This window comes from Metopolophium dirhodum, chromosome 1 (genome assembly GCF_019925205.1).
Source record: "Metopolophium dirhodum isolate CAU chromosome 1, ASM1992520v1, whole genome shotgun sequence".
In the NCBI taxonomy this organism is placed as follows: Eukaryota; Metazoa; Arthropoda; class Insecta; order Hemiptera; family Aphididae; genus Metopolophium; species Metopolophium dirhodum.
This window is the reverse complement of record NC_083560.1, coordinates 140,260,226-140,275,180: the sequence shown is the minus strand read 5'-3', so window position 1 is coordinate 140,275,180 and position 14,955 is coordinate 140,260,226. Positions and strand designations below refer to the sequence as shown.

Genomic DNA, 14,955 nt, shown 5'->3' with positions numbered 1-14,955 from the left:
ACTCCTGGAACGTACGGGTTTGAGCGAGGACTTGACTGCGCGCAATACTCTGGCGCGCAATCCTCTCTAGTCAAATTGCTGTAAAATTCTTTCCCGCGCGCTTTCCTCCTTTCCATTCGTCCTTCGCTCAAAAACGTTCGTCTAAAGTGTATTCCCGACGTTTTGAAAGCGTGAAAGCGTGGCGCGCGGAGTGTTCGAAATTCCAACAGTTTTGCAGTCGCGTGGAAGTTTTTAAGCTAAATATTTTTTTTTTTCAAAATGATGAAAATTCGAGAAAACAATCGTATTCGTACTATTGCGTTTGTTGGATTGTTTTCAATAATGGATCAAAATCTATCAAAATTGAAACGAGTTCGCAGTGTGTGGATGAAGGAATATCGGAGGCGTTTGGGTCATTTGCCATTAATATCGGAACTACGAGAAAATTACCCAGACGAATTTAAAAATTATTTACGGATGGATAGTGCATGTTTTGATATGTTATTAGCATTAGTTGGTCCAAAAATTTGTAAAACCGATACAATAATTAGGAAATGTATAAGTGTAGAAGAACGTCTCACAGCAACACTTAGGTAAATATATTTAGGATTTTAGCATTTAAGTCATTACTTGTAAATTATTTTAATAATGAAAAATTATAAATGTCAAGGTTTCTGGCAACTGGAAGATCTTTTGAGGACCTAAAATTCAGTTCAGGAATTTCTGCTCCATCATTAAGTGTACTAATTCCTGAAACATGCAAAGGCATTTTTGAAGTGTTGAAAGAAGAATATATGAAGGTAAAGTTCCTATGGCTTATAATATTTGTAAATTATTATGTTATATATTTATTTAATTACGGCTGTACGACTGAACTAACTAAAATATCATAGTATTATTAGTATTATATCTAGAAATATCACCTAAATATAATACCTAATATCAAATACTCAACCATGCCCCATATAGGTTAGGTCAACTGTTATTTGTTAAGATGGCTTAGATTCATTTAATAAAATCATAATTACAATAAAATTATTCAAACTTCACTTTACTTAAGAATATAATTACATAACAATAAATGTAGGTAATACATTATTTTTTAGATGTCTTAGGTTTTTATTTAAGAACATTATAATTTCAATAAAATTATTCTAACTTCAGTTGACTTTACAATATAATTACAATTAAAATAATTAGAACATAATTACATAACATTGAACATAGGTACTATATTATAGTTACTAGCACCTGTATTTTAGTGTAAAGTGTTAACAATATAATAGATAAATACATTTAATAAATTTAAATCTGGGAATAATTAACAATATTATGTTGGTGACTACTGACTTGGTATATTATGAATGGTGTAACAATTAATAAATCATTAACTTCAACAAACAGAAATGGTTTTTTTTTAAATGTATAACATTGGTTTAACATATTATATTAAAGCATTGATTTAAGTATAAATTAATTATTTTTAAATACAATAACACATAGGTAGGCGCAGAAAAATGTTTTCATCACAGGTTAGAATAGTTATTAGAAAACTTTACTTTGTGTTAAGTTAGGTTGACCTAGTCTTTTAGTATTAACCAACTTATTCACATTTTTATTTTACGTTTAAACTTTTAAATGGAAATTATAGATGACTTTTTGAAGTTTCTGAACCTATACTTTCATAAAAGGTTTTTAAAATTCTAAGTTGATTGCTGTTTTCTATAAACGATGAATCATCTGTACATTCTGGAATTGAAGGTGGACTATGAGATGACATTTCTTCTGCATATGAATCTGGAGTTGAAGGTGGACCATGAGATGACATTTCTTCTGTATAGTATTGTGGTGTTGGGCGTGAAGGTGTGGCTGTATACTCCAATGGATATGTCCGAGTTACATTTTGATAGTGGTTAGATGTTAGAGATGGTGCGGCATTATGTGTTGATGGGATAGAAAGCAAATGAGAAAAACATTTATTATCACATACATTTGTGTCATCTGTCAATGTATTAAGTAAGCCTCTACGTAAAACTGTATTTATTATCGATTCGGCATAAACCATTTGAATTGGATCCATTCTTCCTAACTTCTTGGTCACAGTAATGCCGATTGCTTCACACTCACTGACATCAGTAACATTTTGAGTTTTTAAAGCAGCTGTACATACTTTCATAAATTCCAATTGTGTATCAGCCATTTTCATTTTTTTTTTTAATACCAGGACGAATTGACGAAGGTGTTGCAAATATGCCACTCTAAACAACCATGAATTAATATTTAATTTAACAATTTAATTTTATAAACAAAATAATAACGTAATTTAGTTAAAATTATTCTACTTAATTTGCAAATAGGTACATATCAAACTAACAGACTATTAATCATTATTTAAATAATATGAAATTATCTTATAAATATTTCATCAACATAAAAATATATTTGTAGTTTTTCTGATATTTTTTAGTTTCCTACAACAAAAGATGAATGGCTTCAAGTGGCTAAAGATTTTCAAAATAGATGGCAATTTGTTAATTGTGGAGGATCGATGGATGGAAAACACATACGTATTGTTCCACCTCCAAAATCTGGATCAACATACTATAATTACAAAAATTTTAATAGCATTGTTTTAATGGCTTTAGTCAACTCTAATTATGAATTTATGTTGATGTTGGAAAAAATGGCAGATTATCTGATGGGGGTGTTTTTGAATATACAGAATTTGGCAGAAAATTATTGGCTAAGAAATTAAACTTGCCAGATACTAACGCAACTGTGAATAATATGAACTATGTGTTTATTGGTGACGAGGCATTTTCTTTGGAAGAACATTTTTTAAAACCGTATGCCCAGAAAGATTTGAATTCTGAAAAAAGGATTTTCAATTACAGATTGTCCAGAGCTCGTAATGTAGTTGAAAATGCATTTGGGATTATTTCTTCAAGGTTTCGTATTTTGCACACACCTATCAACATGAAGCCAAAAAATATATCTTATGTTATATTAGTGATATGTGTTTTACATAACTTTTTAAGAAGAAGATGCAATGCATACATTTCACCAACCACAGTTGATAGCGAGGATACAGATGGTTGTGAAAAACACCAAGAGGATTGGAGGAACAATGCAGTGGAATTAGTGGGTTTACAGCCAGTTAATTCAAGAACTGTTACTATAAGAGCAAAAATAAACAGAGATCATTATAAAGAATTCTTTAATACTGAAGGAAGAGTTGAATGGCAAGATGCTATGATTAGAGCTGGAAGAGCTTAGCATCTATAACTTTGTGTATTCATTGTTACTATTATTATTATTATTATTATTATAGTTGAATATATTATACTATTAATTAAATAATGAAATTTAAATATGAATAGAATATTACCGTGTTTTGTGGTTGATCCTCAGATACAATTGAACTAATTGGTTCTGTGTTGTCAGTTATATCATTTGATTCATCATCATCAAGCATCGTTTCATTCATCACAGGACATTCATTTTCACCCAAATTTGAAATACTGTCCGTGGGTATTTCTTGGTCTTTAGTGAATAATAATAAATCATAAAACCACAGTGTAGGTACATAAATATCATCCTTAAAAGAACCACTACGTTGGCTTTCCATCACTTTTTTCATTTCTTTTCTAAACCAAAATTATATTTAATGAATTATAATATTTAAATTTTAAGTGTTATTAATTATTAAAAACATATAATCGCTATATCACAAACAGATATATTATCCGAATAACATTTTTGCTTTTTCTTTATTCACATTCTTTATTTTTCACCATTAGTTCGTAATTTTACTGCTAGATAGACGTAGGTACCTTACATCAACCTTACAAGTTCGCTTTTTTGTGCCGAATCTGGCCATCTATGCAGTAACGTTGTAACTTTATTATCAAAGCTGGAAACTATGAAAAACTTATTAAATGGCACTACATGCATGGTGGGGTTAAACATTTAACTATGCAGCATAAGCTGTATAACATATATATTACATTTTTTTTTCAGTATGCACAAACCTATACTTTATGCAAAACCAAATATTCGATCTAAACCTAAAATACCAAATCTGATGGAAATTGATATTGAAAATATCAGGGAACTGTATTTTGATTTAGATAGAGGTTGCTGTATTTTAAAACGTGATAACTGTAACGTAAAGTTGTATAAGGATTGGAAAATTGTTAGAGGCTTAGTGGTTAAACGTCTATCAGATTTAATACAATTATGAAGTATATATGTTACGGTCAATGATGAAAACTGAACATTTACGTTATTAACCGGTCATTAACGTTAGAAGCCAAGTTGCTAGGTTATTTTCGTAAGCTACCGGGCAATAACGTCAGTTTCCAAGATAATAGATTATTGTTGTAAATTACAAAACAAAATAAATCAATTTTACCTCAATGATCGAATATTAACGTTATTAACCAATGACTGTTAGTCAATTACGTAAATGACTGAAAATACACATTAATTTAATTAATTACAGACTACAGTTATTAATATTAATTATATTATAATTTTTTTTATTATTAATTATATATTATATTTATTATTAATTATATATTTTCGCAAGGCATGCTGTTGTGACATTTTGAATCATACAATATTCCCGCTAATCGACAAATGCATTTGTTTGTTCTGCACTTTAGTTTGCAATTACACCTTTTGTAACCTTGTGATCCAGTGACACTACTAAATCCTGCAGCTTCTCTCAGTCCAATTTCTTTTTCGGTATTTACAGATACCAAATCAATGAAACATTCTTTGCAGGGATCGATCTGCGATCGAGTACACAAATGTTTAATAATGCCGTTCTCTGTACCTAATTAAAGATAAGCATTTATAAATTCAAATAAATATATCTAAATAATATAATTATAATTTTATAAGTACCTAATTTATATAAATCATCTTCAACCTGGATAATAACTGCCAATAGGTTTCGTGGTGATCCACGTGCTCGATCAACATCGGGTATTGAAACTTTAACTGCGGTACCAACTTCTAGCGGAGTAAATTTCTTATTTGAAATAGTCATCATTTTTTTAGCTTGTTTCTTTAAACATTCACTTGATTTATGTAGTGCATTCGGTATTTGCTCATGGCGTTGGCAACTCATGCAATTTGTACTTTCATTGTCTGCTTCGAGGAAAATAAAACATCTTTCACATTTCCTTAGGTTTGTATCTAATATGTTTAAATAGTAGGTATGTTATTTTTTATAATATTTAAAATTTTAAATATAATATTAATTTACCTGTATCTATCATATTTTCTTGCTGTTCTGAAATCGGTGAAAAAACTTCTTCAATAATTTGTTTTGAATCGTGTAATCCAGTTTCTTGCATTTGTTTAAACATTTCTTCTATATCTTCTTCTGTTTTTAATGAATTTATTTCATAATTTGGTAGACCAAACGATAATAGTCCTGTTCTGGCAGTACAGCCAAACATGGCCTCATAAGGAGATCTTCCAATACCTTGAAAAAAGTAAAAACTATTTTTAATAACTACCATAAAAAACCATAGTTGAGCCTGGAACAATTATAGTAGCCTAAAACTTTTTAGCACAATAAATATAATACAGTTATTTTTTATAATTATTAAGGCGTGTACCTATGCATTTTTTTAGGACTACATCACTGATAATAACTATATATAATAAATTTGTTATTAATTAATCTAAACTGTAAATACTAAATAATCTATAAAGGTAGGTAATAGTATAAAATATAAATGTATAATACTGAAATAGTTTAAATTTAATATATTATAATAATATCGCGATATATAATATCGTGAATCGTGATAGCTGGTAGTCTGGTACGTACTTTATATTACCTAATTATTTTATATTATTTTAATATTATACTAAATACTTTTTTTTACCTGAATGAAGAGCTCGGTTTTTCTGAAACTGAATAAATTTCAAACCAGAGGGCCAATCCGTACTTTTGTTTTCTGCCATCCACGTAGCCAACATAATATATCCTCTACATCAGCGATTCTCAACCGGGGGTCCGCGGACCCCTAGGGGTCCGCGAGTAGGTATTAGGGGGTCCCCGGAAAAAAGCGTAATGGCGGAAAAATTGAAATTTGTTGTAATTAATTGAAATTACTTGTGAAACTAGTAGTGAAATATTGTAAATGTTGTAAATAGGTTTTTCGTAACTTATACGATTTAGTATAAGTGTATAATACTATAATAGGTATAATATATCATTCTAGGCGGCGCGGCGGTACGATAAGATTGTATGTAATCTGGTAATGTGGCGTTGCTCGTCACAATTACATACTATTTTTATCTTAAATTCAGATAAAACTATTCTTGTGAATGATTTGTTTGATATTTGTATTCCAATATTTAGTCAGTCACTTGCTTTCAAAGAGACCGTGTCACACACACAACGTATTTGTAATTACTATTTTTTTTTGACATTGTTTAACATTTTCACACTTTTCGAACATGGATCATTGGTTAAAAACTGGTAGCGTCAGTAAAAGTAAAAGGAAAACTACTGAATCAAACGATCCTATTCATACTCAAGAAGTGCCGTCATCAATTACTAATATTTCCACAGAAAATCTTAAGAAGTTACCATAGGTTAGTAATACTAAATTTCTAGTGCCGGGAAAAATTAGGAAATATTCAGAAGAATATTTTTGCCACGGGTTTTCGTTCATTGCGATTGATAATGTCGCTAAACCTGAATGTGTTATCTGTGGGGAAATACTAGCTAATAGCAGTATGAAACCTTCACAACTTACTCGTCATTTGATTACTAAACATTCAGATTTAAAGGACAAAGATGTAACTTTTTTCAAACGTTTACTTGAAAATAAAAATAAGTGCAATATGCAAACCTACCTCTCTTCTGGTAATGCTAACGTAGATGCAGTTGAAGCATCGTTTCGAATTAGTTATAATATCGCCAGAAGTGGTAAAAATCACACAATCGGTGAAAATTTGATTTTGCCAAGCATTAAAGATGCAGTTCATTGTATGTTCGGAGAAAAATATGTCAATAAAATAAATGCTATCCCACTATCAAATGACACAGTCAGTCGTAGAATCAAAGACATTTCTTATGATATTGAGGAGACAATACTAAAAGACATCAATAACAGTGAATTGTTTTCCATTCAAGTTGACGAGAGTACTGATGTAGCACAATTAGCTGTTTTGTTAGTTATTGCAAGATATATAAAACAAAATGAAAGCGAAGAAGGTCTTTTGCTCTGCCATCCTTTGACTGGACGCACAACAGGTGCAGATATTTTTCATGCTATTGATTCTTACTTCGCCGAAAAAAAAATAAAGTGGTCACAATGCTGTGGTTTAAGTACTGATGGTGGTAAGTCTATGTCAGGTTGTTACTCTGGTCTTCTTGCACGTGTTAAGGCAGTTTCCCCACTAATAAAGTGGACTCATTGTTGTATCCATCGGCAAGCTCTTGCATCGAAACCTCTTCCTGCAGATTTGAAGGACGTTCTGGACGATTCTTGTAAAGTGGTCAATTTCATCAAGTCTCGCCACACGAACTCCAGAATATTTTCATTATTGTGTGAAGACATGGGAAGTCTTCACAAAACCCTCCTTCTTCATACTGAGGTTCGATGGTTATCACGAGGTAAAGTCCTTACTCGTTTGTTTGAACTTAGGCATGAAGTTCAAATGTTTTTTGAAGACCACCCTTTTCGACTGTCATCAAAATTTAACGACCATGAATGGCTTCAAAAACTAGCATACTTATCCGATGTTTTTTTGAAATTAAACAATCTAAATTTGACTCTTCAAAACAGTGCAGTGACAATATTCCAAGTTAATGACAAAATAGAATCTTTTGTTAAAAAGTTAGAGTTTTGGAAAACGTGTATTGAGAATAACCAACCAGAAATTTTTGAAGCACTGCATGATTTTCTCAGTGAAACTGATATGAACTTATCACAAGGCATCAAACACCAAATTGTTCAACATTTGAATGAGCTTAAAACAGCTTTTGCAAAATACTTCCCTAAATGTGGAAAAGAAGACCACTGGATTATGTTCCCTTTCAGTGAAATTTATTTCAAATCTGCAGTTTTATCAGCCCGTGAAAAAGAAAAATTGATTGAACTGAAAACGGACTCTTCACTCCAAGTAGCATTTCTTGAAAAAAAATCACTGATCACCTTTTGGGCTAATGTGAAAGACGAATATCCTGAGCTTTCTTACAAAGCATTCAATGTTTTGCTACCGTTTACGAGCTCTGTATTAGTGGAAAGAGCCTTTTCGTCATACACATTTATTAAAAATAGGTACCGCAATAGACTCTCGGTGAGTTCAGACTTACGAGTTTTTTTATCATCCGTGGAGCCAGATTTCAAAAAGTTAAGTGCTAACAAACAAGCTCAAGGATCACATTAAAATTACATTTTTAACTCAATATTATTTTTATTATTTATTTTTATACATACAATGTATTGCGCATGTTGATCAAAATAAATCAAATTTTTCATTATTAAACTTATTTCGTAAATTCATATCTATCTTATGTAAAAATATATGACAAATTGGCATTTGGGGGTCCGTAAAGTAGTAGTGAGTGGTCAAGGGGTGCGTGAATGAAAAAAGGTTGAGAATCGCTGCTCTACATCTCTATTTGCTCGTTCCACAGAACCTTGGCTCTGGCTGTGCCTCGGTTTACCATGAACAATTTTGACGTCTTCCCACGTATTGTGCAGTTCAGTTACAGTCGAATTTACGAATTCACGGCCATTATCTGACTGCCAAATAGCTGGTGCGCCAAAGGTCGTGTAAATGTCAAGTAAATTATATGCAATCTTCTCTGCACGTTTACTTTTTAAAGGCCTTAAAATTACGAATTTCGTTAAATGGTCTTGATAACAAAAATAAACCGAAAATCGTTAAAATGTTGGGAATGCATATCTATTAAATCTACTTGTGCTTTCGAGTTAAAAGCATTGTGTAATATTGGTTTGGAAACCAGTCCTCTTTTTCTATTTGTAGATTTCTTTTGACAGTGTGAACAAAGTTGTAAATATAGCATAATTGATTCATTAGTTATATTACAATACTTATTTTTTATTTCCGCAACCATTCGATTTCTCCCACCATGTCCAATAGACGAATGAGTAGTATGAAGAATATCAAAAAGCTCTTCATTTGATTCATAATAAAGCATAGTATTATTATTTTCTGGTACTGGTTTTATCAAGCGTTCTTTTCCATTAACCATTAATATTTCATACTTACGAACCATCCTGTAATCTTTTACCGATTTTTTCAATCCCTTAGTACCTACTTAATATTTTTTTTGACTCTTTAACTTTGGAAATTTGCTCACTATACTCCGATAAACTAAAATAAGAATTATTGTCAGTCCGTTTTTGACTAATTAACTTATTAAATAAATCGTTGAGTTTACTACGCATAGTATCTACATCCATATTTAATATTTTACGTAAATAAAAAATAAATATTTAAAAATGCAATGACACTTGAACGGGTGAACTGCGAAATTTCGAACTGATGAACTGCGAATCAAAGCGATGTCAAACGAATACGATGTCTGCAACGATACTGGAATAGTTAAAATATACGTTATGGGGAAAAAATCCAATAAAATAAATTACCTACCTTTGATAATTTGTTAGATAACCACGGCATTATTTAACTTAGGCATCAGCTATGTATCAATGTTATAATGGTTTTCTCGAGTAACTATATCGCTGATTATCATTTATCGATGATATTAAGGGGATCGCATCATACGTATTTTTCGTATGTTTTAGACCAATAAGCGGTAGTAAAATATGCATACTTCCGAATGTCTGATTTTAATTTTTAATACATGTATGTACTCTTTGACAAAATTACTAGGCTTTCTAGGAAGTCGATTTTCAATTTTCAATTTTAAAGGACCTTAAAATTAAGAAATTAGTTTTAAAAAACCTCATGAAATAATTGCATTACATTTATGTTTATTTTGGGAACATCTGGTCTTAAATCAAAAAAGTGGTTCCTACAAAGCATAGTCTAGAAGCTTACGAATTTAACCCTTTTTTCGAAATTAAAATTGAACTTCAGGAAGTATGTTTAATTTACTACCGCTTTTAGTAGTTTTTATAGGTTGTGCATATAAAAATATATTTCGTTTTTCGCGAGTATTGACATGTGCGCGAGTTGCATTCGCGGCGCGGCTGCCCGACGCGACGTAACAGTGATTCTCGGAAACACTTAAGCGGACTACACACGTAGAGTTTTGACCGCGCAATTGAATGGCGTGAGGGCTATCACGCGGGAAAGAATTTCCGTCTAAACGATTTAACGTCTTGCAGGATTGATCGTGTTCAAACCTGTACGGTTGTTGCCCGTTCTTGCGCGTGGTTAATCATTTTATCGTTTTTTTTTTTTCATTTTTGTGACGACGCGCCGTTCAATCACTGCCCGCGTAATTATTTTGAATTCCGATATTTAAGAAATTTAATTATTGAAGACTATTAAATATTAATTAAGCGAACAGGTTACTGGTACCTATGATATTTTAATACGTAAGTACATATAATTTAAAATAATGTATATATTTTTTAATTATTATTAATAAACATTAAGAATAAAATATAAATATTACATTATAATTTATTTTATTCAAGTATCTTAGCATGTCTGATGTTCGCTGTTGGTCCAAAGAATTCTTAATAGATTTCTTAAACATTTATAAGTCCTTTTCCTGCCTTTGGAAAAGTAAATCAAAAGATTATAGCAACAAACATCTACGCAATGATGCATACGATGAGATGGTTAATTTTTGCAAGCCCAGTTTTCCAGAAGCCAATAGGGAATTTGTTGTCAAAAAAAATACAAAGCTTACGTGGATCATTCAGGTAAAGCACCTATATTTGTTATTACATATTTTCTAATACATACCTATTAAATTACTTTTAAATTTTAATTTTAAAAAAAAACTGGGGAGTGCCAGTGGCGCCGAGTACGTACTTTAGGTGGTTCAAATGAACCACCTAAATTGGGTGGGTGGGCGTTTGTTGGCACTGGGGTGTATAATATAATTTAGTAGGCATAATTGTAATTTGTATAAACCTGTGAACATAATATTACATAGTTACCTTAATACCTACAGCTACAGGCTACAAGTTAACAACACAGTTTAAAATAAAATACATTAATTTACTGTGTACCGTGTCCATAACTTGGATAAGGATTAAGGTTATTTAAACAAAGAATAACAAAAATTATGAATAGTGAATGCGTGTGTCGTGTGTTCTATATTTATCTTTGAAAAATTATGATATTGTATAGATATTATAACAACGCAGACCTGTTATCTGTCACCAGTTTTAATTTAAATATAAAATAATAATAAACGTATCAATCTATTTTTGTTTTATAAGAAACATTTAGCTTTAACAATATTTATTTTTACTTATTTTATTTTGATATGAAACGAAGACACATTGTACATTAATTATTGTACTTGGGTTCGAACTCTCGAAGACCGACGTTCGTCTCCATCTCTTGAATTAAAACTGTTACTGTATTAGGTTATAAACCATAAGCACAAAATCGTCAATCAATGTCAGAGTAATTCTTAAAAAAATTCGTCAACAAAATTATAAATTATTTTTTGATAGTTGGTTCACAAGTTTGTCGCTTATGGTATATTTAGATAAAGAAGGTATACTTCCTTTAGGAACAGCTCGTTTAAATCGTATTTCAGGACTGATAATGCCAAATGAGAAAGAGTTTAAAAAACTAGGAGGAGGTTCAATGTGTGAAAAAACTACAACAATTGACAATGTTAAAGTATCTGCAGTGTCGTGGTTTGACAACAAAGTAGTCACAATGGTATCAACCTATGTTGGAAGTCAACCCACTGTAGAGAAACGACGGTTCTTCAGGTCATTAAAAATTAAGAAAATGGTACCATGTCCAAAGGCAGTTGATGTATACAATCAGTATATGGGTGGAGTGGACTTACTTGATTCTATGTTAGTTTATTATAGAATATCATTAATATCAAGAAAGTACTACATGAAGATGTTCTATCATATGATTGATTTATGTGTGGTAAACGCCTGGCTTTTGTACCGTACCTGTATCCAGATACATATACCATAGGTGGATTTTAAACTATTAATATCAGAGGTTCTATGTGAGGTCTTAAAACCAAGTCCACGAAAAAAAAGGTCGTCCATTATCATCAGAAAATACAACTCAATCTTTGTATAATGCTAAAAGAAGAGAAGAGGTCCTTGCAGTGAACTACCAGCAGAAGAGTTAAGGCTTGATGGGATGGACCACCTTCCAATTCAACTAATAAGCCGTTCTCGTTGTAAGTATCCAACTTGCAAGTCTAAAACGATGGCCTCTTGTATTAAATGTACATTACCATTATGTTTCAACCAAGAAAGAAACTGCTTCCTATTATTTCATACACAGTGATACGATGAGTAAAATGTATTATATTATTTTATTAAGTTTTTTTTAGCATTTAAATTGAAAAAAAAACAAGGCTGTTTTATTACTAAGTATTATTTATTTTATTTTATTGTTATTTTTTGTTATGTTTAATTTTAAACCATTACAAGAGGATATTTTTATTATACTATATTAAATTTTAAATAATTACTACAGTTGAAACTGAAAATTAAATTTGTGATATAAAAAAAACATAAGACTGTTATAAAGTAGGTATTTTCTTTATTAAATTTCTATTCATAATTAAGACAAGAGGATATTGTTATTACATATTATAATATTTCAATTAATTATGCCAATGTTAATACTGAAAATGTTATTTGTTATGTAAAAGAAACCAAAGACTGTTTAATAAATTTTCTTATAAGTTAAATGTGTTTTTTATTTGTATTAAATACATTTTTAATGCAAGAAAGTCACTTGGACCATTGCATGAGTACCCATCAATAATGACAAAAATATATTTTGAGTGCATGTTTCCAAAATGGGATAAATAAAAATTTTACTATTTAATGCTTGGTGGCCGTATATGCCATATTTGGCACAAACTAAACTTTCGATGTATTTGTACATAAGTACATTTTTTTTCGCAAAAAAATAAAAATTCCTGTATGAAGGGGTTAAATATGAATTTTGAAATTATAATAAAAATTAATTAATGTTTTGTTATATTATTTGTGAGTTTTTTTTTTATTCCATCTATATTTAATTTATTTAGTAGGTATTAATTTTTACATTTTTTTTTTATGTATTATTCACTTTTATTCGATTAAAAATAAAATACAATATGTACTTTTTTTTTAAAAGATAGTGTCCATATGCAATAGTATTAATACCATCATGCATAATAATTCTTTTATCATCATTAGCACTAAGAGCAATTTTCTTTCGACTATATAAAATTCATTGTTTTACATATTTTTTGATCAGATAAATTATTGGTATAAGCATTTAATATTTCTAAATATTCGCTGAATTCCATGTGTTTATCAATTACATACTTTTTTACACCCTTAGCTTTTTTTACTTCTTCGTTATTTATTTTATATGCATAAAGTTTAGGACGTAAAGCAATGAATTCTAATATTATTTCAGATTTAATATCATCTTTAAATTTCCCCTGTTGATTTTTTCTAAGATCACTATAACAATAGTGATTTTTAGGATAGTTTGAAGTATCAATAAAAGTATCAACAATTTATGTTTTATGTCATCAAAAAAGTTTAAAGTTCTAATTTCATAAACTAGTGAATCAGTATCTGAATATACAATATCAATTTTATTTCCATACATGTTTTTCATTGTATTATAATGAAAATGATACATTATCGTTTTTGAAATATCTAATATTGCAAATCCAACATAAATAGGTTTATCAAACTTAATTTTTTCATTATTCATGTGAATTGCCATTAATTTTTTTGAGTAAATTGATCTATCTTTAAATATCGCTTTACACATCAAACAATGAGCTTTTTTCTCGTTAGAAACTAGTGTCATTAACATTCGTTTTCTGACATTTTCCATACATTTTCCAAACACACAGTTAACTTCCAATACGCTCTGTAACTTGTTTCGGGATAAATACCACAACGGGGTAATTTCTTCTATGGCAGACTTTGTATTTTTCGGTTTTCCATACTTTGCTAGGCATTCCGTTATATAGTTGACTACGTCTGATAACTGAATGTTCTTTCGTACAAATTGAATGTATCGGTGGATTGTTCTTTCGGGAGAATCGGGTTTCGCCCAAAATCGACCTTTTGGTTTTTGCCCAAATGACCTTTTTTACCCAAACACAAAAAAGAGTGATTTGGTTTTCGCCCAAAGAAATATTATGTATAGTAAACGAAAAGACATTTTGGTTATCACTGTCTATTAATATAAAAAAAAAAAACATCAAAATGCATTCCAGTTAAAAGCTCCATATTCTAAATTAAAAAATATGTTAGGTAAATGGCGTTAAATGGAAAATACCAAGTAATAAATACACAGGTAATTAATGTTCTCAAATACTACAATTTGAAAAATGATGTACCTATTGGTAAAAAAAAATGCATTATTATTATTTATTTATTATTTACTATAATCTTTAGTAGACAAAAAAGAGTTATTATCATCCCGTTTGTTCATAAGAATATTTTTAATTTTTCAGTTGTACGAACAGTACAATAGTCATTTAAAATTGGTACATACGACGACAATGTTATAATATATTAATATGTACGCCTTATCTGTGACCGATAAAGTTTTATTGGCTTACCCAATTAGTACCACAATTAGTTTAGCGATCATCTTATCATTACTTGCCGATAAAGATAAGTTATAATCGATAATTGCACTGAATGTACGGATACAATATTCCAAATAAAATCACATACCGCAGTCGTTCGCTCGTGCCGATATATCATTTTACTTAAAACTTAAAATGGATGTGGTGTTTTTAGAAAGTAAAAGAGG

General features: G+C 30.1%; 4 protein-coding genes across 4 annotated transcripts; 3 read left to right on the top strand and 1 right to left on the bottom strand.

Moving 5' to 3' along the window:
• Positions 1-2,766: 2,766 nt before the first annotated feature.
• On the top strand, positions 2,767-3,255 carry LOC132932839 (uncharacterized). Its single transcript, XM_060999192.1, has one exon. The coding sequence runs from the start codon at positions 2,767-2,769 to the stop codon at positions 3,253-3,255; it is 489 nt and encodes a 162-aa protein (XP_060855175.1).
• A 1,298-nt stretch (positions 3,256-4,553) lies between these two features.
• On the bottom strand, positions 4,554-5,038 carry LOC132932838 (uncharacterized). Its single transcript, XM_060999191.1, has 2 exons — positions 4,891-5,038; positions 4,554-4,819 (listed from the first exon to the last, which is right to left on the bottom strand). The coding sequence occupies exons 1-2, from the start codon at positions 5,036-5,038 to the stop codon at positions 4,554-4,556; spliced, it is 414 nt and encodes a 137-aa protein (XP_060855174.1).
• Positions 5,039-6,462: 1,424 nt separating this feature from the next.
• Positions 6,463-8,403, top strand: LOC132932837 (zinc finger BED domain-containing protein 5-like). Its single transcript, XM_060999190.1, has 2 exons — positions 6,463-6,590; positions 6,639-8,403. The coding sequence occupies exons 1-2, from the start codon at positions 6,463-6,465 to the stop codon at positions 8,401-8,403; spliced, it is 1,893 nt and encodes a 630-aa protein (XP_060855173.1).
• A 3,267-nt stretch (positions 8,404-11,670) lies between these two features.
• Positions 11,671-12,135, top strand: LOC132932836 (piggyBac transposable element-derived protein 3-like). Its single transcript, XM_060999188.1, has one exon. The coding sequence runs from the start codon at positions 11,671-11,673 to the stop codon at positions 12,133-12,135; it is 465 nt and encodes a 154-aa protein (XP_060855171.1).
• Positions 12,136-14,955: the final 2,820 nt, after the last annotated feature.